At 32.9% G+C, this 22,183-nt stretch overlaps 5 protein-coding genes across 6 annotated transcripts; 3 read left to right on the top strand and 2 right to left on the bottom strand.

Annotated features, from left to right (window-relative positions):
- Positions 1-1,806: 1,806 nt before the first annotated feature.
- LOC124945615 (protein SPA1-RELATED 2-like) lies at positions 1,807-9,521 on the top strand. Its single transcript, XM_047486077.1, has 7 exons — positions 1,807-3,720; positions 4,392-4,549; positions 5,479-6,286; positions 7,444-7,590; positions 8,105-8,422; positions 8,517-8,576; positions 8,790-9,521. The coding sequence occupies exons 1-7, from the start codon at positions 2,494-2,496 to the stop codon at positions 8,979-8,981; spliced, it is 2,910 nt and encodes a 969-aa protein (XP_047342033.1). The 5' UTR covers positions 1,807-2,493; the 3' UTR covers positions 8,982-9,521.
- Positions 9,105-11,904, bottom strand: LOC124910136 (5'-AMP-activated protein kinase catalytic subunit alpha-1-like). The gene is made up of 4 exons (XM_047450752.1): positions 9,924-11,904; positions 9,706-9,837; positions 9,329-9,437; positions 9,105-9,234 (listed from the first exon to the last, which is right to left on the bottom strand). Exons 1-4 carry the CDS (start codon positions 11,902-11,904, stop codon positions 9,105-9,107), a joined length of 2,352 nt encoding a protein of 783 aa, XP_047306708.1.
- A 2,501-nt stretch (positions 11,905-14,405) lies between these two features.
- On the top strand, positions 14,406-17,326 carry LOC124945479 (CMP-sialic acid transporter 1-like). The gene is made up of 8 exons (XM_047485924.1): positions 14,406-14,588; positions 14,800-14,883; positions 15,010-15,224; positions 15,503-15,581; positions 15,690-15,859; positions 16,201-16,387; positions 16,647-16,724; positions 16,807-17,326. The coding sequence occupies exons 1-8, from the start codon at positions 14,538-14,540 to the stop codon at positions 16,951-16,953; spliced, it is 1,011 nt and encodes a 336-aa protein (XP_047341880.1). The 5' UTR covers positions 14,406-14,537; the 3' UTR covers positions 16,954-17,326.
- A 761-nt stretch (positions 17,327-18,087) lies between these two features.
- On the top strand, positions 18,088-18,603 carry LOC124910465. Its single transcript, XM_047451107.1, has one exon. The coding sequence runs from the start codon at positions 18,122-18,124 to the stop codon at positions 18,377-18,379; it is 258 nt and encodes an 85-aa protein (XP_047307063.1). The 5' UTR covers positions 18,088-18,121; the 3' UTR covers positions 18,380-18,603.
- A 1,058-nt stretch (positions 18,604-19,661) lies between these two features.
- On the bottom strand, positions 19,662-21,501 carry LOC124910669. 2 transcript variants are annotated; one of them, XM_047451345.1, is made up of 3 exons: positions 21,379-21,501; positions 19,993-20,861; positions 19,662-19,903 (listed from the first exon to the last, which is right to left on the bottom strand). In XM_047451345.1, exon 2 carries the CDS (start codon positions 20,821-20,823, stop codon positions 20,005-20,007), a length of 819 nt encoding a protein of 272 aa, XP_047307301.1. In that variant the 5' UTR covers positions 20,824-20,861; positions 21,379-21,501; the 3' UTR covers positions 19,662-19,903; positions 19,993-20,004. The 2 variants fall into 2 exon arrangements, with proteins under 2 accessions (XP_047307301.1, XP_047307300.1); XM_047451344.1 differs by lacking the exon at positions 21,379-21,501 and having other exon boundaries at positions 19,993-21,280.
- Positions 21,502-22,183: the final 682 nt, after the last annotated feature.

The following is a 22,183-nucleotide window of genomic DNA, read 5'->3' as shown; positions in this document are numbered from 1 at the left end:
GAAATCCAGAATCTCTTCAACCTGAGAAAGCCAATCAATAAACTCTTCCGGTGATAGACTACCATCGAACTTAGGGATGTCCACCCTGAAAGCCTGCTCCCAGCGATGATTGGGGCGTTCAGGGGATCGATTCCGAAGACCACCGAAGGGGTTTTCATCTGTCATCGTAACATCATCTTCAGGGTGGTGCATGTGCATAGATGCATCCATCCGCTGCGTCAACCATTCAACCTGCCGCTTCAAATCGTCGTTATCACGGCGAAACTCAGCGTTTTCACGTCGCAACTCAGCAAGGTCACCATCATCAGCACCAGGGGTAGGGCTGCGCGGCTGTCTTCGGGGCGGCATACCTCAGGGTCGACTGGAATCTGATACCAACTGATGCAGCGTGCGTGGCTAGGATGAACCTTTATCAAGATTCGTTGATTCTTACGAATACCGAAAGTCGATAGATATTGAGGAAACCTCGTTTTCTGATTAATAATCTTCTTTCCCTTACAATGGAATACCTTCAGGGTATTTATAGGACTTACACGTATTAAATTAGGAATTACGTCTAATTACAATTTAATTACACTAATTTAGGATATTCCTTCCATAACAAGAATATCCCTACCTAATTTAGAATATCCCTTGTAATCTCTTCCTTAATTAGAATATATATTATAATCCTTTCCTTGATTAGAATATATCTTCCAATCCCTTCCTTAATTAGATTATCTTCCAATCTCTTCGACTCGCACCGCATCACTGGTCCTAAGGCCTGTTTGGTTCCTCTTTTAAAATTCCAAAATTATTTTTATAATTTTGGAACTTCAAACCATTTTCTAAAAATTCCGAAAAATTAGAAAATGATTTCAAAATATTTTTGAGATATTTTCAAAAAAAATATTTTGACAAAAGTTTATTTATGATTTATTTTTAAACAATAATGTCTTTTAAAATTTAAAATGATGTTCTTCAGATATTTCTCTCCCTAATCATCATTAGCAACAAGTAAAAACATTTAAATAATAGTTATTACAATTTTTAAATACGCAAAAACATATGTATGTCTAGAACCGGAAGAATAATCAATTAAAATAAAACGTTATACAATTGATTTTTAAAATCGTTTTATAAGTAAAAATCGTTTTTAAAACGAGTAAGGAGAATGAAGGACGAAAACTCTTTTCCGAGTGACAATAAACTACGAACTTAACAAAACTTCAGTTAAAATATGATTATATACATATGCCAGTTTATTAATTTTTAAAAATTAATTGGCCATTTTGTTTTTAAATAAATAATATTTTAAATTAATTATTTTTATTAATTTAAATAAAAGATTTCTAAAAAATTAAATTATAATTTAATTACGATAAATTATTTAAATTTGAATCCAAATTAATTAATTTTAAAAGTTGTTTTAAAACATTCTTTTATTTTGAAAGATTATGTGTGTGTGGGGTTGGGATTAATATTGTTTCCATTAAAACTAGGAGAGTAATTAAAAACAGATGGTAATAAAACAAACACAAAAAAAAATGTTTTAAATTTTTGCATATATACAAAAATGAAATAAATAATCTAATTATATATTTATCTTTTTGTTTATGACTAGAGAGAGTTAACCAATATCTTATTTGAAGAAAGCAGAAGCAATACTTAACCCTAAATCATATTATGAACAAAGCAAAGAAATACAATAAAATATTTCTAAACTTTCAATTAAATTCCTGCAATATTTTTTATTATTGTCATTGCTGAGTGAATTAAAACTACTAAATTAACTGTAATTACAATTTTCCTACTCCACAAAATAGAGTTTTGAGTGCAGATATTTCAATTCAGAGAACTACAATGCTGTTTGTGCCAATCGAAGGTGAATTCCTTCTCTTCTAGGGTTTCCCGTTCACATATGGTTCTGAAGATATACCCTCTCTTCTCTCTCATCGACTCTCCGGAAGTTGTGACCAGTTCTCACCGGTGGAATTAGGGTTTCCCGTCTGATTATGACCCATTTTACTTGGAATTTTGTATGCTAGCGTTGCGTGTCATTTTTGCTGGAAGAAGATAGAGGAACTTGAGCTTTTCGTCGTCGAGGTCTTGTTTCTTCAGTTATCTGTGCCCTTTCGTTTTATTTTTAGCTCTATTTCGTTTACACGGTGGTTATTGGTTTATCAGTAGAGCTTAAGACATGAGTTTGGGTTTGCTCTTTCAAAGGCAAAAGCTGCGTGTAGACATGCATTTGGAAGCTTTTTTGTATTCCAAATTGTCATTTTTTAAGTGAATCTTGAGATTTCAGTGGTGTGCCTAAGCTGGGAGACTTTGTGTTATTTTAATTGTGACATTTGACATAATTCTGTTGCTTGACTACTTTACTTCTGCGAGTTTCTTCAAGAAAATTGAGATCTGTTCTAGATGTAGGTGTTGGCAGTTGATGTTTTAGTTCATACTGAGTTATCTGCAGTACTGTTGGTTATCATGATTGGATGAAGTTTTTTGGATAATATGGACAGAGTACGTGAAGATGTGGATGCCTTGGAGGGTGACTTTACATGGAAGGCAGACAGCAGTAACATGTTGGAATCCCATGCAGAACATACTGGGAGAAAGACTTTAGATGCAGTTAGTGTATCTGAGGATCCATATTCTGTCATTAGTACCATGGATGGTACTGGTCTTATGGTTGAGGAGTTGACAGTCAGAAAACATGAACGTGAAAATATGATAGTTGGTAGCTCTAAGAATAAAGATGTGATTCAACCTAAGCAAATTCAGAGGAGCAGTGGGAATTTTGCTGGTGATGCCAGTAATAAAGGGACTCCGAGTTTCTGGGAGGAACCGGGATTCACTGTGTTCTCAGATTACTTGAATAAGCAACCTTTGGCTGATCAAAACAGTGAATCTGCAGAACAGATACCAAATGATGAAAAAATACCTGTTTCAAGTGATATGGTAATATCTCCTGGTGGTATCAGGACCAAAATCCTGTCTAAATCAGGATTCTCTGATTTTTTTATGAAAAGCACGCTCAAGGGGAAGGGGGTCATATGCAAGGGTCCTACCCGTGAAGATGTCCCTAAAGTCAGGGACCAAGCTAATCCAGTAGCTCCTAAGGCTGATACGATGTCTTCCAACTCACAACTATCTGCAAAAGTAACATATCCAACACATTGTCACCACGATCTTAATGTTGGTCCTAGTTTAAGGGAGTGGTTGAAAGATGGTCACTACAGGGCCAAGAAAATGGAGAGCATGTACATATTTAGGCAGATTGTGGAATTTGTTGACCATTCACATTTGCGTGGAGTTGTTGTATCTGATTTACGACCATCTTGCTTCAAGTTGTTGCCAGGAAATCAGGCTGCATACGTTGGACCATCTGCTGCTGCTCCTCTGTCTGGATATCGAAATGATAAAAGGCCATTGGAACAGGCCGTAATTACTTCAGTTAGTCAGTGGACAAAGAGACAGAAGCAAAGGGAGGACTTGAACCTCATTAGAATTGGTCAACAGGATTCTGTAAATCGATCCATAGAAAATATAGAAGTCAGAAGAGGGCGTAAGAGTGATTCCAGTCCTACCATCCCTCTTGGGTTCCGCACTTTAGAATCTATGCCCTCATATGAAAATGACCAATTGGAGGAAAAGTGGTATGCTAGTCCTGAGGAACTTAGTGGGAGGGAATGCACATTTTCGTCCAATATTTATGCATTGGGAGTTCTTCTGTTCGAGGTACAAAACTAGTTTATTATCTGTTTATGGAATTGGTTGTTAAACAGCTCTATATGTACAATATCCTCAATTCAACTGAATGTAATATCTTAAACAATTTTATTTTTATTATATATATGACTAACATGGCTTATGCCAAGGGTCAATGACAAGCTAAAGAAGGTACTGATGAAATGACGATTAATCTGATGCATGTATCTGCTATTGCTATTTGTAATTTGTTGGGCTTGAGGTGCATCCCTCTTATTCAAATTATTGTTACAGCTGGAACCATGCTTCTTTCAAGAATGTGTGTAAGTTAGGTTTTAATAAATTACTATCTCACTGGTTTGTAATTCCTCAATATGTATGCAGCTATAGTACTGTAAAGGGCACTTGGCATCGTAGTTTCTTCATAACCACTGTAGGGCTTGACATTGTCAAGATTTCGCTTTTGATAATCCTTCGGCTATCATGTTCACCTTTTTTTTTTCTCCTGCAAGTTAATCATTGGGAAGCTGTTAGAAAATATTTTTTCCCATCATTTGATGAATCAACATCTTTTGTCTTTAATTTGTGCAGATCTTTTTACATTTGTACTGTTTATGTGATTTGACAGTTTAACATGGTATATTTTCTCATTGGTCTTTCTTTGTAGAGGAAGTTTCATGATTTCTTGTTGTGTCTTACAGTTGCTTGGCTCTTTTGCTTCTGAAAGGGCTTGTGCTGCTGCAATGTTGGACCTGCGTAATAGGATTCTTCCTCCAAACTTCTTGGCAGAAAATCTGAAGGAAGCTGGATTCTGTCTTTGGCTTCTTCATCCGGAACCTTCATCACGCCCAGCTACAAGGTATTATATCTTCAAATCTTATTTGCCTTAACCTAAATGAAGCTGCTTAGTTGGGAACTTATATATGCACCCTATATGATTTCCGAGGTCTGTGTCATTGACACGGATGGACCATGATTTCTGCCTGAAAGTAAATGCAGAATGGTAAGCAAAATAATGTGTAAGCTGTTGTATTGCTGTAGAATGATGTTATATTGAAGTCTAACAGAAACAATGGCTCAATCATTTATCAGGCAGATGATATTACTACTAAGGTTTGCTGGACAATAGTCTTGAATGGTTAGATAGAGGAGCATTCAGGCTGTTATAAGAGTGAAATATATATATATATATATCCATAATTCCATATTATCTAGATCTAAAACCAATAACCAACTAATGAAATAAAACCAAGCAAAAGAAATGACATTATGAAAAACTAGCTGTATCAATGAAGCCCTCAACCAATGGCTATGACATCAATGGACGGATGCAATGGAAGAAACACTACCAGATATGATAATTTGTAGAAAACTAATCAAAGGAGTTGTATTATTGAGAATGCGTTAGCTTACATGATTATCTTGAATCATATTATTATTTTGAAATGTTAATTAAAGTTTGTATTAATAAGGTTGTTTTGAATGCTACTTCAAATAATACAACAAATAAGTTTTGAACCCGTGACAACGTTGTTTATTAAACAACTCAATAATCAAGCCATATTGAATTTGTTGAATAATGTTATATACTGAGATATTATTCATAATATTATATTCTAATCTCATAATATAATACATCTCAAATATTCCAACAGTTTGTAGCCACTGATTCTTCTTTTTCTCAAGCTTTTTTAAGTCTTTCAATCGTCCTCTTGTTAGATATTCAATTTAAGATCATCTGTCTTCATGATGCATTACTATTTTTTATCTTGTAAACCTTTGTGTCAGGGAAGTGCTGCAATCTGATCTTATGAATGGAATTCAAGAATTGCAAAAAGAGGAGTTATCTTCATCTTTTGAACAAGATGATGCTGAATCAGAGCTACTACTGCATTTCCTCGTCTCTGTGAAAGAGAAGAAGCAGAAAGATGCCTCGAAGTTAGCAGAAGTTATTAAGTGCCTGGAAGCTGATATTGAAGAGGTTGGAAGGAGAAATTCAAATTGGTCAGCTGACGACTTCTCAAAAATAGATCTTAAATCTATTCATAATGAACTTTCAAATGTTGAAGCACACCCTAGATTACAAAACCTAACGGGCAAGGATTCCAAGTTGATGAAGAGTATGGATAAACTAGAAAAGGCCTACTATTCCATGAGATCCAGCATTCAGTATTCTAACACTGATATGACAATTCGAGCAAATAAAGAATTACTTACAAGTCGAGAAAACTGGTATAGGGGGCAAGATCATGAAGCAAGAAGTAATTTAGATTGCTTGGGGACTTTCTTTGATGGATTTTTAAAATTTGCTCGATATAGTAAGTTTCAAGTCCGTGGAGTATTACGGAACGGCAAGTTCAGTAATTCTGCTAATGTTATCTGTTCTTTGGGTTTTGACCGGGATCAGGAGTATTTTGCTGCTGCTGGAGTATCCAAGAAGATTAAGATATATGAGTTTGAAAAACTCTTTAATGACACTGTTGATATACATTATCCACTATTGGAAATGCCAAATAAATCAAGGATTAGCTGCATCTCTTGGAATGGCTATATCAAGAATTATCTAGCCTCAACTGACTATGATGGCATAGTGAAGGTATGTAAATTTCCAATGAGCTAATTATCGCAGAAAACTCCTGTCTTGTTTCCAGCAGACAAAGAGAGTTTCTGATTTTTCGTTTTCAAATTGTTAAATATTTGGATGGTTGTATCCTTAAGAGGAGATGCAAAGATATTGAAACTGTAACCCAAATCAGACAGACCCTTAGGCAAAAAAAGCAAACCACAACAGAGAACTTAATCAAGCAAGAAAGAATATTGGAGGTTTATAAGTTGAGACATTTTTGTGACAATTTTTCAGTGACAATTTTGAATAGTTATGTTCAAGATTTTGTCACTAAGAAAATTTAAGTGATTGTCTACCTGATCTTTTATGTTCCACAATAACCCACCAGGTAGCATGGGAAGTATCTTTACCTAAGAGGTAGAATGTTTGATTACCACTAAGAACGCCTTTATTCAAGTAAGAGGTCATGATGGTGGGTTGTCGTGCTGTCCTCCTCCAGTGAAATAAAGCCTGGTCGGAATCTTTTTGTCACCAAATATTTGTTTTAGTTATATAAGTAATTTTTTGAAAAGTTAAAGCTTGCATATATAAGATATGCGGTGCGAATGTGACTACAGTACATACAAGCATGATCCATAGTACAAAGGGGAATAAGAAAAGAAATGAGGGGAGAAAAGAGAAAGACCTCAGACCTAATAAACCCTGGTCGGAATCTTTGTCACCAAATATTTTTTTTAGTTATACAAGTAATTTTTTGAAAAGTTAAAGCTTGCATATATAAGACATGCGGTGCGAATGTGACTTCAGTACATACAAGCATGATCCATATACTAAGGGGAATAAGAAAATAAATGAGGGAGAAAAGAGGAAGACCTCAGACCTAATAATCTCCAAGAATGTAGATAATGCAACAAATTAATAAAGCACAAAGGAACACCCAATAAACCATCCGAAAATGAAATGACAAATCAACACAAATTTCCGCAATCTCTCTCAGAATCTCATAATGACCATGTCAACAAAGTAAAGGTACTAGCTCAATGCCCCACCCATGGAGCCTCAATCATTCCACAAGGCTCTCATCCCGATCCTCAGTGTTTCTCATGGAATATAAATAATGATATGCATTGCTATAGTTTCTTTTTTTCTTCTTTTTTTTCTTATTGCATTATTCTCTTGATATCCAGCTGTGGGATGCTGGAACTGGTCAAGGGATATCTCAATACATTGAGCATTATAGAAGGGCCTGGTCGTTGGACTTCTGTCATACGGATCCTACAAAATTAGCCAGTGGAAGTGATGATTGTTCTGTGAAAATTTGGAATATTAATGAAGTATGTTCTACTCTCTTGTCTTGCCATGCTTGGTACTCATGACAATATATTACCTTGTAAGAGAAGGAACTGTTGATTATCAATCTAGGAGGGATTTGGACCGTTTTTCCATTATGAATTACTATAATTTTACTGACTTCTAATCTACCCAAGGAAAATGACTAGAATTAGTTGACTAGAAACAGCTCCAAGACTGCATTTCACGCTTCTTGTTGGAAAGGAAATGAATGTTCTTTTTCCTAGGCTTTTTGTTGGAAAGGGAAAATTGATTCAATTTTCCTCTGGAATAGGAAATTGTGTGCAACTTCATCCTGACAGCTTGCATCAACTTATTCCGTTTTTCTTCTATTTATTCTTTCTGGTCTATACTAAGCCTCCAGTTGAACGATTTTGATTTATTATGCCTGAAATTCATGTTACCATGCTTCATTCTGATTGATTAATTCCTTATATTAGTGCTTAGCAGAAATACCTTTACCTAGTATTTTTTTTACATGGTATGTTTTGTTTTCAGAGGAAGAGTTTAAGCACAATCAGGAACATTGCGAATGTCTGTTGTGTTCAATTCTCTGCTCACTCCACTCATTTGCTTGCTTTTGGGTCTTCTGACTACAAAATCTACTGTTACGACCTTCGTAAAATTTCATCACCCTGGTGCATATTGGCTGGTCATGATAAAGCCGTTAGCTATGTGAAATTTCTGGACTCAGAGACACTTGTTTCTGCCTCCACTGACAGCTCACTGAAGTTGTGGGATTTGAGTAAAACCAGTTCTAGTGGCTCACTGAATTCAGCTTGCATCTCAACCCTTAAAGGTCACACTAATGAGAAGGTTGTTCTTTCACTACTGTATCTAGTTACGTTATTGTTTTCCACGTATCTGCTGCTTATTTTTCTTTATTCTCTCTATCCACTTGCTTCTTCAGAATTTTGTGGGGTTATCTGTTGCTGATGGGTTCATAGCTTGTGGATCAGAGACAAATGAGGTATGTAATATGTTCTGACTTCTGGTTCTGGTTGGTTAGTAACTGTATCTGCATATTTATTAATGATTTCCCAATGGCTGTGGTTACTTCACACCTAAACTTGCTGATACACTTTTTGTTTACTATGTATGCTCTTTGCTTAGAAATCTTAAATCTTCTACACCTTAGAACTTTATCCTCGAGCATGAAGCTAAACAATTGTTTAAAACGCAGGTGTATACTTACTGTAGATCTTTACCGATGCCAATCGTGACTCACAAGTTTGGTTCCGTGGATCCTGTTTCTGGTAGAGAGACAGACGATGATAATGGACAGTTTGTTTCCAGTGTTTGTTGGAGGAAAAATTCAGATATGATGATTGCTGCTAATTCCACTGGATCTATAAAAGTGTTGCAGATGGTATAACTGATGCTCTGTTATCTTTGGTTAATTGTAAGAACGAGGGCCTTATTATTGCTCTGTAAAGTACCAATTTTGACTGCCCAGATCTTCCCTTAACCCAAACTTCAGCAAGGCTACAATACTGGATTAATCCACCATAATTGCTAGATGCAACTGCCAACCTGATGGGAAGCCAGTAAGTAATTCTGGCTCTTGAATCTGGGAAAAGTCGATGGTCCAGTGCAAAGAGAGTGTTTGCTTATGACACCTCCAAGGACTGCAAATTATGTTATGCTCAGGAATTCAATCAGGGTCATTTTGAATAAGAAGCATTGAATCTGCTGACTCGTAAGTGTTTTTTATTTTTATACGAGGCTGCAATTGTGGCTGCAATTGCATACAAATGGTAAAATCTTGCGGGAACCACTCGGGAGTTTGTAACATAAGAGTGTATCATAGAATCAGGTATTCCAATTTTATCTGTATAGTGGTGGGAGTGGGGTGAAAAATGTTATATGCTGTATAGTTCTTTCATCTTGTAAAGAAATCACATATCTTGTAGTACAACTTTACCCTTAACTATATATATATGAAGATTTTGACTCAAAAAAGGCAATACACCATGTCTAAATTCACAATATTATCTGGAATGAACAAATCTTGGTTACTTCAATCACAGAAAAGCTATAGCCTTATGAACATGTCTATGCTGTGTCTGAGTCTGTAAGGTAACCGTTTCTACATCTACTGGAGCTCATCATTGATGGTTTCCGACATTCTCTATTCAACCTCAAACACTGCTTGCAAGGCTTTAACATTGGTGAGTTTCCGGAAGATCTTTTGGATGATGATTCTGACGATGAATACCCACTTATCTTTCCTGCATTACCAATTTAAGTCATCTTAGACAGATTTATCAAAGGAAAACCAATGGATGAATAATAATAGTTTGGCAATGTGATTAACCTGGGCTTTTGTTGTTGTTGGCCTTTGCATCCAGTATGATTTTCTTTTTGAGCAGCGCTTTCCCTTTTGATAATTCAAGAAGATTCTTCTTCGGGTTTATTTCTTTCTTCAGTGAAGTCTTCTTTGGAATCTCATCTCCGGATGGCAAAACCTTTTCCTTTGGATGATCATGGTCAGCTTCATCTTCAGTAATCTCCGAAGCAGCTGCTAATGGCGGAGAATCTCTTCTTTCAGGTGTTTCCCAACCGTTCGATCTCTGATCATCTGCAGTTGCGGATGAACTCGAAGGCGATCTTCTCTTCTCAGGCTTTGGTGGCAACAAAGATTTCATCTTTGTCTTGTCCGCACTTCCCAACAGGTGGTCTTCATCAGGTACAACAACATCTCCTTCAGTCCGAGGAGTCTTTTCCTTTTCAACGGCTCTATAAGCAAACATCTGGAAAGGAACATAACTAACTGATTCATGGTTTGGAGGAAACAACTTTGAGTACCCCGACTCAATCTCATAGTAATCGACCAATGGCGGCAGAGATTCAGGATTAACGAGAAGGTTTTTCTTCACGTATCGTAGAATCCTACATATACCCGGGAAACTTGGGCGTTGAACTGGATCGGCTTGCCAGCATTTTCTAGTAAAGTTCACAAGGTACCTCGGGGTGGTAAACGGGAACAGAGGCCTCTCTCCTGCGCAAATGTTTCGTCCTTTCTTGTCTTCTTGCAGATGACCTTCCTCGAAAGGGATTTTTCCAGTCAGAACCTCAAAGCAGAGCATCCCAAAACTATAGACGTCTGCTTTTTCAGTATACTTGAATTGTTCTTGATCTTGATCTCCAATAACTTCCGGGGCAAACCATATGATAGCGTCTTCATCTCTGTTTTCGTTAGAGGTCTTCCGGTATGCATGTTTCTTAATCGAATTCAGACCGAATCCCTTGATCTTTACGCGAAAACTAACTTCTGATGTGGATTTGAGGAGGATATTGGATGGCTTCAGTTCTCCGTGATAGATCTTCCGAGAATGTAAGTACTCGACACCTCTAGCGATCTGAAGTAAGACATCAACCGCGGATGAGATAGAGAACGGGACTCGTTTTCTCAACCCGCAATTCTCTTTGATATAAGAGTCCAGACTCTTGGTCATCAGCTCCATAACTAGAAAGTTTTCCTTCTTATCCTGATCGCAAAAGCCACAATGGTATTGCAGTATATTCGGGTGAGAAAGAGAGACTACGTTACAAATCTCCTTCTCCATAGATTCATCGATCTCTCCGTAGTACTTCTTAACCGCGAAACTCTCCCCGAGCCATTGAATCTCCTTGCAACAGCTCCCTAACCGTCGTTTCACTTGATAATCGTTCGCGCCAGTTAGAATAGAACTAGGCAGAAGCTTCTCACATTTCTTCAACAACAAAGCTGAAAGCTGCTGCTTCTTCTGCTGCTTCTTGATGATTTCCATCAGACACCATTGATCTTCCCTCCAAACACTCTCCAACCGACGACATACTTCTCTAGGAACAAGATACTGTTTCCCATACTTTAACCGAAAGAGATTTGGATCATTCCATTCCCCATCATTCTTACCAAACGACATCTCCGACGCTGTCTCAATAGCCTCGACGAGGACAGCGAAACAGTGAAGTAGATTGTGAACATGAAACTCCACACAATCATTGCTTTGATGAAGACTGATTGTTCTTCCCCACCAATCTTTGAAATCCAAGCAATTCTTGACATACAATTCCCCTTCCTTGAAGACGTTACGAAGCTCTTTCAACGGATTCTCCAGTGCCTTCCACCTCGTCGCGTTCTTCTCCTCGGGTCTTAGATTTTGTCGAATCTGGTCCAAGACAGCCTCGAAGGCTAAGGTAAACATGTCTAGGAGGAAACAGCATTGTCTCCTGTTGATTTGAATGTCGTCTTTGAATACGGTTAGAGCCTTTAGGCTACCAAGAGCCTCCCCGACTTGTCTAAGTTGATCCATGTTCTTCTTGACTCTTGGTGTCTCTTCTTCTTCTATCTCGATCCTTTTAAGGTTACTAAAAAAAGAAGATGCATGGAATTAATGTTTTCTTGTCATAGTTATCTGGGAGATTAAGATTTATCAGAGGAGTTAAAAGGAAATATTTAATTAAAATAATTCCGCTTTTGACGGCGGAGTGGTTTCCACGACTTGTAACGGACGACGAACGGGCAACTCAAAAGCATGTACTTTATTAAAATTAATAAATTATTTTTAATTAGTCCTAAACAGACCTGTAATACCATCAATTATTACGACGATTAAAATGAACACTTTTATTTCTTAAATATATTATCAATTTAAATTTAATGATCATAATATTATACCAGATTTAATTTGTATTTGCATTGAATATTTTTAAGTATCAAGCTATTTTCACTATATTTTGTTAACTTTGACCAATATACTTCTAGCTGTTTATTTTCAGAATTAAATATATCTAAAAGGTATTTTATGAACAAGTAATTTTTTAAATTAGAATTTATTCTCTATAATAATAATATACATATAACTATTAAGCTGTTTTAATATGTTAAATAAATAATTTTTCCAAAAAAATAAAAATTAAAATGAATTGGAGCATATACAGATAGATGATTATTAATCTTAATCTTTTTAATGCTCACATAAAGCATAGTTTTCCCAAAAAAGAAATAAAAATAAAAATGAATTGGAGCATATACAGATAGATTATTATTAATCTTTTTAATGCTCACATAAACATAAAGCTAATCTGTAAACACATTTTATGTATCACCTTTGACAGAGTTTTAAATTTATTGTGTAATCTGTAGGCTGTAGCCCAAATAAAGGAGATTTCTTTCTACACTATTATTTTAAAATAATTTGTTAATTTATTTAATTTATAAAATAAATAATTTAAAATAAAATATTTGTAATATATATATATTATTTTTAAGATTTAATTAATATATTATTTTAAAACTTTTTTACATTATTTTAATAAATAACTAAAATCTATTTTTTTTTTTTTGTATTCTATGTTCTTAATATATTATATATTGTTATTATTTTTAAATATTATTTTAAATACTAATTATTTTATAAAATAATTATTGTTTAAGATAATAATTTTTGTTTAAAATTAACACTATAGCAACATTAAGAGCATAAAAAATTATACATTACTTATTTATTTAAAAAAATATTGATTAAAATCTTTAAATTATATATATATATATATATATATATATATATATATATATTTATTAAAAAGTTTAAAATAATTTATTTTATAAATAATTTAATTACTTAAAGATAATAAACTATATATATATATATTTTTTTGAAATATTCCATATATATTAAAAATGAAAAAAAAAATTGTTTAAATATATAAAAAAAAAAACATGACATGAAAAATAAAATAAAAAAGATACTCAATAAGTTATTGAGCTCGTAAATTCTCGAGAAAATGATTAACTTTCCCGACAGACTCTACTGACTTTCATGAACGAATCTTTGAAAACATCATAATAATAGTATAATGAATGATACAAATCGGATGACTACGATAATTGAAAGTTCAACAATTTATCTCCAACCAGATAGTCCAGCAAAAAATAATTGGGGTGATAATCCAAATATGTTGATTTGTCATATCAGCCACATCAATCTAAACTTTTTAGTAACTACCCAAAGACTCGGACATTACTTAATGAATCTCAGTAATACTTCGTAAAACTCAAATATTAGTCACTCATCGACAATGTAAAAGTAAGTGAGTTGTTGATTCAACATTTTTATGATATATACGACTAACCAAAATATAATATTTTTTCATGCACATATTATTTGTTAGCATTCCACCATGAATAAAAAGATAATAAATTATATTATTGAATATTCATTACAAGTTTTCTATATCAGGATGTTTCGATTTCAAAACTAATTACATTTATATGTGTATCTCTAACATTAAAAGACTCTATCCCGGTTTCACTTGAAAAAATATAGAAAACAAAAATTTCATCAATAATCTGATGTTATTTGGTTAAAAATTTATCAATATAGTAATCTTAACCTCTAACCTATTAAGAAAAAAAGATTTTATATGATTAATATGGTCAATATTTATTTGGAGAGTGAAAAATTTATTAATTATATTTTTCCTCATTATAATATTGTGAAGAATACTTTATTCTTATGTAGAATATTACTGATTTTTTAGTTAAAAAGATTAACCAATACTCAACAACAACTTTACAAACACTACTCAACTCATTCATGTTACATAAATTCGCTTAAATTCGAAAAATAGGGTCGGTATAAATTGTAAGGGATTATAATTTTTCGATTTTATTCCCATTTAAAATTCTTAAGATCTTTTTTATTTACTATTTTTTTTTTACTAGTTAGGAGATTTAATTAGCTAATCTATGTAATAAGTAGTCCTTTTTCTTTTTGTGTTTGAGAAATAAAAAATATTAATTATGTGTTTAGGTTAGAGAGAAGATATTGAACGAATTCGAAGGGCTTTAGTCTAGAGAGATGATAGTGATTTATGTTTTTACTGGCTAGGTTAACCATTTGAATCCGATCACTTGGGATTGATTGAGAGGAATCCGAAGAAGATGCGGTGGTACTTCGTTGCCGCACTTCTCACTGTACTAACTAGTTCTCAGGTCAGTCATTTTTTCCTTCCCGATCTAACAAACTATGTTCATTGTTCGAGATTCCTCACTTGATAGGATTGCTAATTGCATCTCTGTGTCTTTTTCAATTGCGTGACATTCATGAATCGTGCTTTATGTTTGACTTCAATTCTAAGACTCTTACCAGAAATGTTACTTGAGTTTTATGTTTAATTGTAAGACTCTCGTGGATATGTGACAGGGAATTCTTACAACACTTTCACAAAGTAATGGAGGTTACAAGTATGATTACGCAACCGTTCCATTTCTTGCTGAACTTTTCAAGGTACTCACTCCATAATCAATTAAGTTGAGATTTTAGATAGAAAATAATCTTATTAGAGATCTAAACAGAAAAGGAATTCATTTGTTGCCAAGCAATTGATTCTTTTCTTGATCACCCCTCCTGTAGCTTGCAGTTTCTGGTTTGCTTCTTTGGAAGGAGTTACAAGGACCATCTGTCACGAGTATGACAACAGAATGGAAGACCATCCGCTTATATCCCATTCCTTCAATAATATATCTGATACATAACAATGTTCAGTTTGCTACACTGACTTATGTGGATACATCAACATATCAGATAATGGGAAATCTCAAGATTGTTACCACTGGCATATTGTTCAGGTGATAACTTGTTTTTTTTCTCCATGTGATGTTCTCAAGAAAAGAAAATCGGAATTGATCATATATTTCTCAAAATGAAAGGAAGATAATATCAACTAAGCCCTCTCGGGGACTTACTTAAGAATAAGAAATTATCAAACCTCATGGAAATATCATGGGATAAGGTTTTGGAAATTGGAATTTTTCACTTTCATAAGAGCTCCAGCATTACAAGTTATCAAACAAGTGATAATATATTGTAGTATTTTCCCTATCTGAAAATATGCTTTTGAATGCAGGCTATTCCTCGGGAGGAAATTATCACATCTGCAGTGGATGGCAATTGTTCTATTGGCTATTGGAACAACCACTAGCCAGGTAAGTATGAATATCTATGATTATGATCATGGATTGTTTTGAAGTTACTGCTACGGGAAAATTCTTGCTTGAATTGTAATCCGTGAGTTCTTTTGTTTGTAAATGCAGATAAAAGGATGTGGGGAGTCTTCATGTAACTCTGTCTTTTCAGCACCTATACAGGGTTATATGTTTGGTGTCCTATCTGCTTGTCTATCAGCACTGGCAGGAGTTTATACAGAGTTTCTGATGAAGAAGAACAATGACAGTTTGTACTGGCAAAATGTACAACTCTATACGTAGGTATCATCTTCTCTTTACATAATTTGGTCATTATGAAGCCACATGTTTCGATGCTCGAGGACTTTAAGTCTTTAAGATATCCACTTTATAAAAGTTTTGAGAATAATATCTTACATCTGTTAACAATATTTCACATTGACTATCTCCAATCATATCATAATTGATTTGATAATATAAGATAATAATCTGATTTCACAGCTCTACAAATATATATGTTTTGAAAGAGTATCTAGTATTTGAACAACCACCAATAATATGAATCCCTTACTCGTATACTATGATCCTTTACTGTATTCATGATTAGGACATACCGACATAATATTATCCTTTTTTTCAGGTTTGGTGTGATTTTCAACATGGGAAAACTTATTTTAGACGATGTAAGAGGTGGGCTTGAAAATGGACCTTGGTGGCAACGCCTTTTCAATGGCTACAGTATTACAACATGGATGGTGGTATTAAATTTAGGATCTACTGGATTGTTGGTCTCTTGGCTGATGAAATATGCTGACAACATTGTAAAGGTAACAACATCCTCTAAAACATTTTTTTAAGGAAAATTCATTAAAATCTACTGTAAACGCAAAGATAGCATCTCTACACACTTTTTTTAGTTTTTTTTTATCCAGATACATTTGAAACTAAACTTAGTGCGGGGCAGTTTGTAAATTTTGTTTATTTTATCTTATCTGGATCTGGATATAGATTTGATTTATTCAACATATATGTAAAAATGTTTGGTTGAAGACAAAACAAGATTTTAGAGGTTTATGGTTTGATCAGGTATATTCAACATCTATGGCAATGCTGCTGACGATGGTTTTCTCCATATATCTCTTCAACTTCAAGCCAACATTACAGGTGAGTAGTCTCCATTAAACATAACTGAGCTAATTCCCGAGTTTTTATTCTGATTTGATATTTTTGGGTTGTGGCATGGCAGCTTTTCCTTGGTATTATGATATGCATGATGTCTCTCCATATGTATTTTGCTCCTCCAAATACTCTCATGGGTTTACCACCTTCTTCAGAGAAACCAAATTCTGATGGTCTAAAAGAAATTAACATTGAAAGAAGGGCCAACTCTTGATGCGATAATGTTTTTTTTTATTTTTTTGTGATTTACTTTGCGGAAAATTGTTATGACAAGAAACGGGGGGTCGCGATGTCTGTCTCTCGCCTACGTGGGTAAATTGGCATCACAAATGAAGAGACAGCAGCTGTTTAGAAATGGCTATTGAGAGTCACGAAGTTGTCTCATGATGATATTAAATGCTATGATGAATAATTGAATTCAATATGGTGGTCTAGATTCATTTGGGGTAGGGTATACTCTTACAGTAGTAGGTTTATTGTCTTACATTTACTGTGCCCTTATTTTCATTCCAGTTTTAACTTGAATGTTCTAGCCCTTTGAAATGGGGGCGTTTTTAGTGTTGATTTATTTGAGCTTGTTTGATTGATGTTGGGTTATTTGGGATTTTTTGAAAAATTATTGTTTCATAAAAAGTAGATTATTTAGGTTTCTAATTGTATGATTTAGTATTTTAGAATGTCTTAAGTTGACGTATATTCTTAAAATTAAAAAGAAATAAGACATGTTAGTTCAGTTTTTAATAATAAAAAAATATATATTATTGATTGAGAATTGGAAATATTTCAAAATATTTTATGTGAGGAAGAGTATTATTGACTAACTGATACACATATTGTACCAAGTAATTTCTTGTAGAAATTAGAAAAGAAGCTGAATAAGAAAAGCATTCATATATGAGAAAAAATAAAATAATAATGTAGAAATTAGAAAATAAGCTGAATAAGAAAAGCACTCATGATATTAAAACTAATAATTGATTATAAATAGTATGAAAGGAAAGTTGGGTGGCCCATGTAACTAGGTCTCGAAATTTCCAAAAAATAGTTATTAATTATTGAGGATTCAAAATTGAAAAGAACAGCAAATAATAATATTTAATTTATTAAATAAAATATTTTTATTACATATTTTAATAAACTAATTTAAAAAATAAATAAATAAATAAACCATCAAAGCAAAGTTCATAGGATATCTTTTATGAATATGAATTGTTTTAAAATATAATAAAGTAAAAGTGAGAAAATAAAATAACATAATATTACATTATATTTTCCTTAATAGAATTGTTTCTTTTTTTTATTTTCTATATTATTCCTCTATAAATTGGCATATCTCTCCGTCTTTTGGAATTACAATTACAATACAGAGAGGGAGAGAGAGAATGGGATCGCTAGGTGAAACGCAGACTATGAACGGCGGCGGCGGCGATCATCGCAAAGATAGTAGTATTACGGAGGGGAAATACGGTTGCAGCAGCTTTCAGATGCCGCTACACTACCCGAGATACATGAAGGCCGATTACGAGATGATGCCGGAGTGGAAATTAGACTGTCTTCTCAAAGAATACGGCCTTCCACTCGCCGGAAATCTCGATCAGAAGAGGAAGTTCGCCATGGGAGCTTTCCTCTGGCAGCAATAATTAATAGACGTATCATCATCATTCTTCATCGATCATCCTTCATCATTCTTCGTCGATCATTCATCGATCATCGATTCATCGATTCGAATCGTCTATTGTTAAATTTCATCTGCTGCTTTTTACTTATGATGGGTTTTGCTTAGATTTAATAACCTGTGCGTGATTCTGCTTATATTTATTAATTAATGAAATTTTCTACTAAAATTAAGATACTAGTTTATTAAGCGTTTGATTCAACAAATAATAGAGGATTGTCTCTACTAAAATATAAAAAAAAATATTATTATTTGTTTTTCAAAACATGACATTTAATTAAAAAAAAATTACACGATTATTAAGCTCGTAATTACTCGAAAAGAAGGTTATCTTCCTAATCAACTTTACCTCATTTTTCAAAACAAATCTCAATAATAAAAATATTATTAATAATATGCATCAATAAATTCAAATCATTTTCTTAAAAAAAATCACCAAAAAAAATATTATAATAATATAGATTTATATATAAGTTTCATAGTGAATATATAGATATAATTTTTTTTAAGAAAATAATAAATATTTACATCTATAATTTTTTTATCTAATAATTTTTTATTGTAATTAAAATAAAAAAATATAAAAAACTACTTTTATTTTTTATGTTAATAATATATTCAAATTATTTTGAGTAAAAAAATAAAAGTTATAAATATGTAATTGAATAGTAAATTAAAAAAAAAATGTTAAGAAAAGTAAAGTAATTAATATTTAAAAATAAATAATATATCCAAATATCTATAATATTAAATATTGTTACAAATATAAAATAAATAATTTAAATAAACTAAGCTTTTAAGCATAATCAACCTAAGTGAGAAGATGCTAAATAAGCTGAATTAAACTAACCCTAAAACAATTAATATGTGCATTTTAAAGACTTTGGTATGCACATTATATTTTATTTTTGGTAGTGACTTATTAAAATAATATATGGATTATAATTAATTTAGTTATAAAATGTTTCAAAATGAAAAAATAAAATTGTGTTATAAAAATACTTAAATAAATTAATATATGATGATTTTTAAATAAAAAATATTTTAATATTTTGATTAATAAATTAAAATACAAAATAATCACAAAATTAAATGAATTTTTGTTTATAGTAAAAATATTTTAAAAAAAACGACAGAACATGCCATTTTCTGGAGAAAACTAGTAAGATGACCACAAAATCGTTTTTGAAGACTTTGTATACATATTTATGCTTTAACAATGTATGCTAAATCTTCAAAATGGGGGCAACAAGAACCACACTAAGGTTTTCTTCAATTCAACAATTGATAAAGGAAACAGACAAGCATATCATACATGGTTAGGCCTATTAATTCGAAGCAGGAAGAAACGACACAAAGTCTTTTTATGAATTCATTAGATTAAGCAACATCACTACAAAAAACATGTTTTCAGTTGATCATTATTTAGATTGTTTTGCTTTGCTTTGCAAGAAAGACACAAAAGACATCATCACTCCATTGGTCCCTCCTGTAATAAAATCACAATTTGAGATCAAACATGTTTTTACGGTTAATAAATAACAATATGTAATTGAAATTGAGATAAACTCGTAGTACCTTTTCAATTTCTCACATAGAGCGTTTAGTCTTGGGATGAAGTTTGAAACAACCCTCATGAGTGTGTCCAATCTTCTTACAATAACTACAAACTAGATCATGTGTTTTTTCACAACCTTTCTCTCCTTTACTCAATTCCCTCATTGTTTCCACACCAAGAAGCATCGAGTAAGCTTTGCTTGGCGTAGGCAGGGGCTCCATGAGTAGTATAAGATCTCTCACATTATCATAACAATCATTTAAACCCATCAGAAATTGAAACAGTTCAGTTTCACTTTTGTCATCTGCAATTTGTTTAGCAAGAATGCAGCCATTGCACTCGCCCACTGAAATTTCTTTACCAACATTACACTTGCATTTGCAGACTGGTATGGGCTTCAAATAATGAAGCTCACTCCAAAGATTGCAAAGTTTTGAGTAGTACTCAAATAAATCTGCATTTCCTTGTCTGATACTTCTAAGTTTACGATGAATTCTGTACAAGAGAGGGCCATGAGATCCATACCTCCCTTTAATTTCTTCCCATAAGCTTTTAGCAGTCTTAGCATGAATGAAATGTTGGGCAATTTCTTTGGATACAGAACCTAATATCAAAGATCTTACCATACTGTCAACAAGATCCCACTGCTCTGCCTTTGCCCTCTCTGTTGGTCTTTCACATTTACCTGTGATGAAATCAAGCTTGACAGTTGCTGTTAGAAGAAGCTCGATGTGATTACACCAGCCTATGTAGTTCTTTCCAGTGAGCGGAGATACAAGTGGAATCAGTGCCTCGTGATTGAATCTGTCGAGATTCAAGGGATCGAGACTGTGTCGTGCTTTACTACTCATTTTATCTACCCAAGTGAATTCTTCAGAATATTACCGTTCTGATAGCATGATAAAAACAAAACCACAAATGAGCAACACAACATCATGATTCATTTGTCTTCTTAGATCTAAGCACTACAAACTAATTGCCAGCCATTAATGAGAATTGCACAAGCTCAAATCAGGAAAATGAAAAGATAAAACATGAGAATTTTGTCACAACTCACAACTATCTATACATCTATTGATGCAATGTCCAAAACAAACAACATAAACAATAACTCAATATTCGAATCACGTGGATAAAAAGAATTTCTAGAGATTAGGTTATCGGAATCTGCAAAATGCAATACAATCCAGGTACAACCAACCCACAATAGGATTTACACAAAACCATAAAAAGAGTCAAAATTGGTGAAATAGAAGCCAAGAAGCAGACAGATTCATTCATTCGATAAAAACAATGCGATCCTCTCGTGTAAAGAAAACAAGGCAGCAACTTGAACAGAAGCGGATAAATGTCAAGAATCTATTTATGAGAATGTATGTTTATTAAGTAAGCAATAAGATAAGAACCTTGGCTGGCCTGAGAGAAATGATGCGATAATGGTGGAGGCAGAAAAGCAGTCGGATTCTTCAAAGAGAGGAGACTGAAGTACTTTTTAGTAATGCTTTTGTAATGAACCAGAAACACCATTGTCACTTTTCTTCTTCCTTTTTCATAAACATATATTTTTTTTAACTTTCTTTATTTTATTGAAAACTAAATTATAAACTATTAATATTTCTACCATTAATTTTAATAAAATATAGATAAATCAATTCTTTTTTACAATAAGGACATTCAAATTTTAAATTTTTGGCATACATGTTTCTAAATCAAATTTATTTCGGTGTGGTATCTATGTAATTCAAATTAAAATTGTAATTGGTGGTATCTATGTGATTATTTTAGAATATTTAAGATTCATAATTAGAATTTTAATTGAATTCAAATCAATTTAATTTTATAATTCTTAATTTTAATTTTATTTTGAAATTATAATTCTAATATTTATTTTTATATTTATCAAACAAAATATTTTATTATTTAAAATACAGTTAACGTATTTAACCAATAACTTAATTTTGAATTTAGAAGATTAAAATGTCGAACTAATATATATTTTTAATTTAGTAGATTAACCACATGTTAATATATGTTTTTTAATTTAATAAGTTAATCTGTTAATATATTTTTTTAATTTAGAAAGTTAAAATTTCAAATAATATTTTATATTTTTTAACCTAGGAAGTTAACATTAACATGTCTAAATAGGGATGACGATGGGTATTCTTATGCTCGATATCTGTAGGTACTCGATGGTCGGATTTTGGTGTT

This window comes from Impatiens glandulifera, chromosome 7, assembly GCF_907164915.1.
Source record: "Impatiens glandulifera chromosome 7, dImpGla2.1, whole genome shotgun sequence".
NCBI classification, from domain to species: Eukaryota; Viridiplantae; Streptophyta; class Magnoliopsida; order Ericales; family Balsaminaceae; genus Impatiens; species Impatiens glandulifera.
This window is presented reverse-complemented; position numbering and strand designations above follow the sequence as displayed.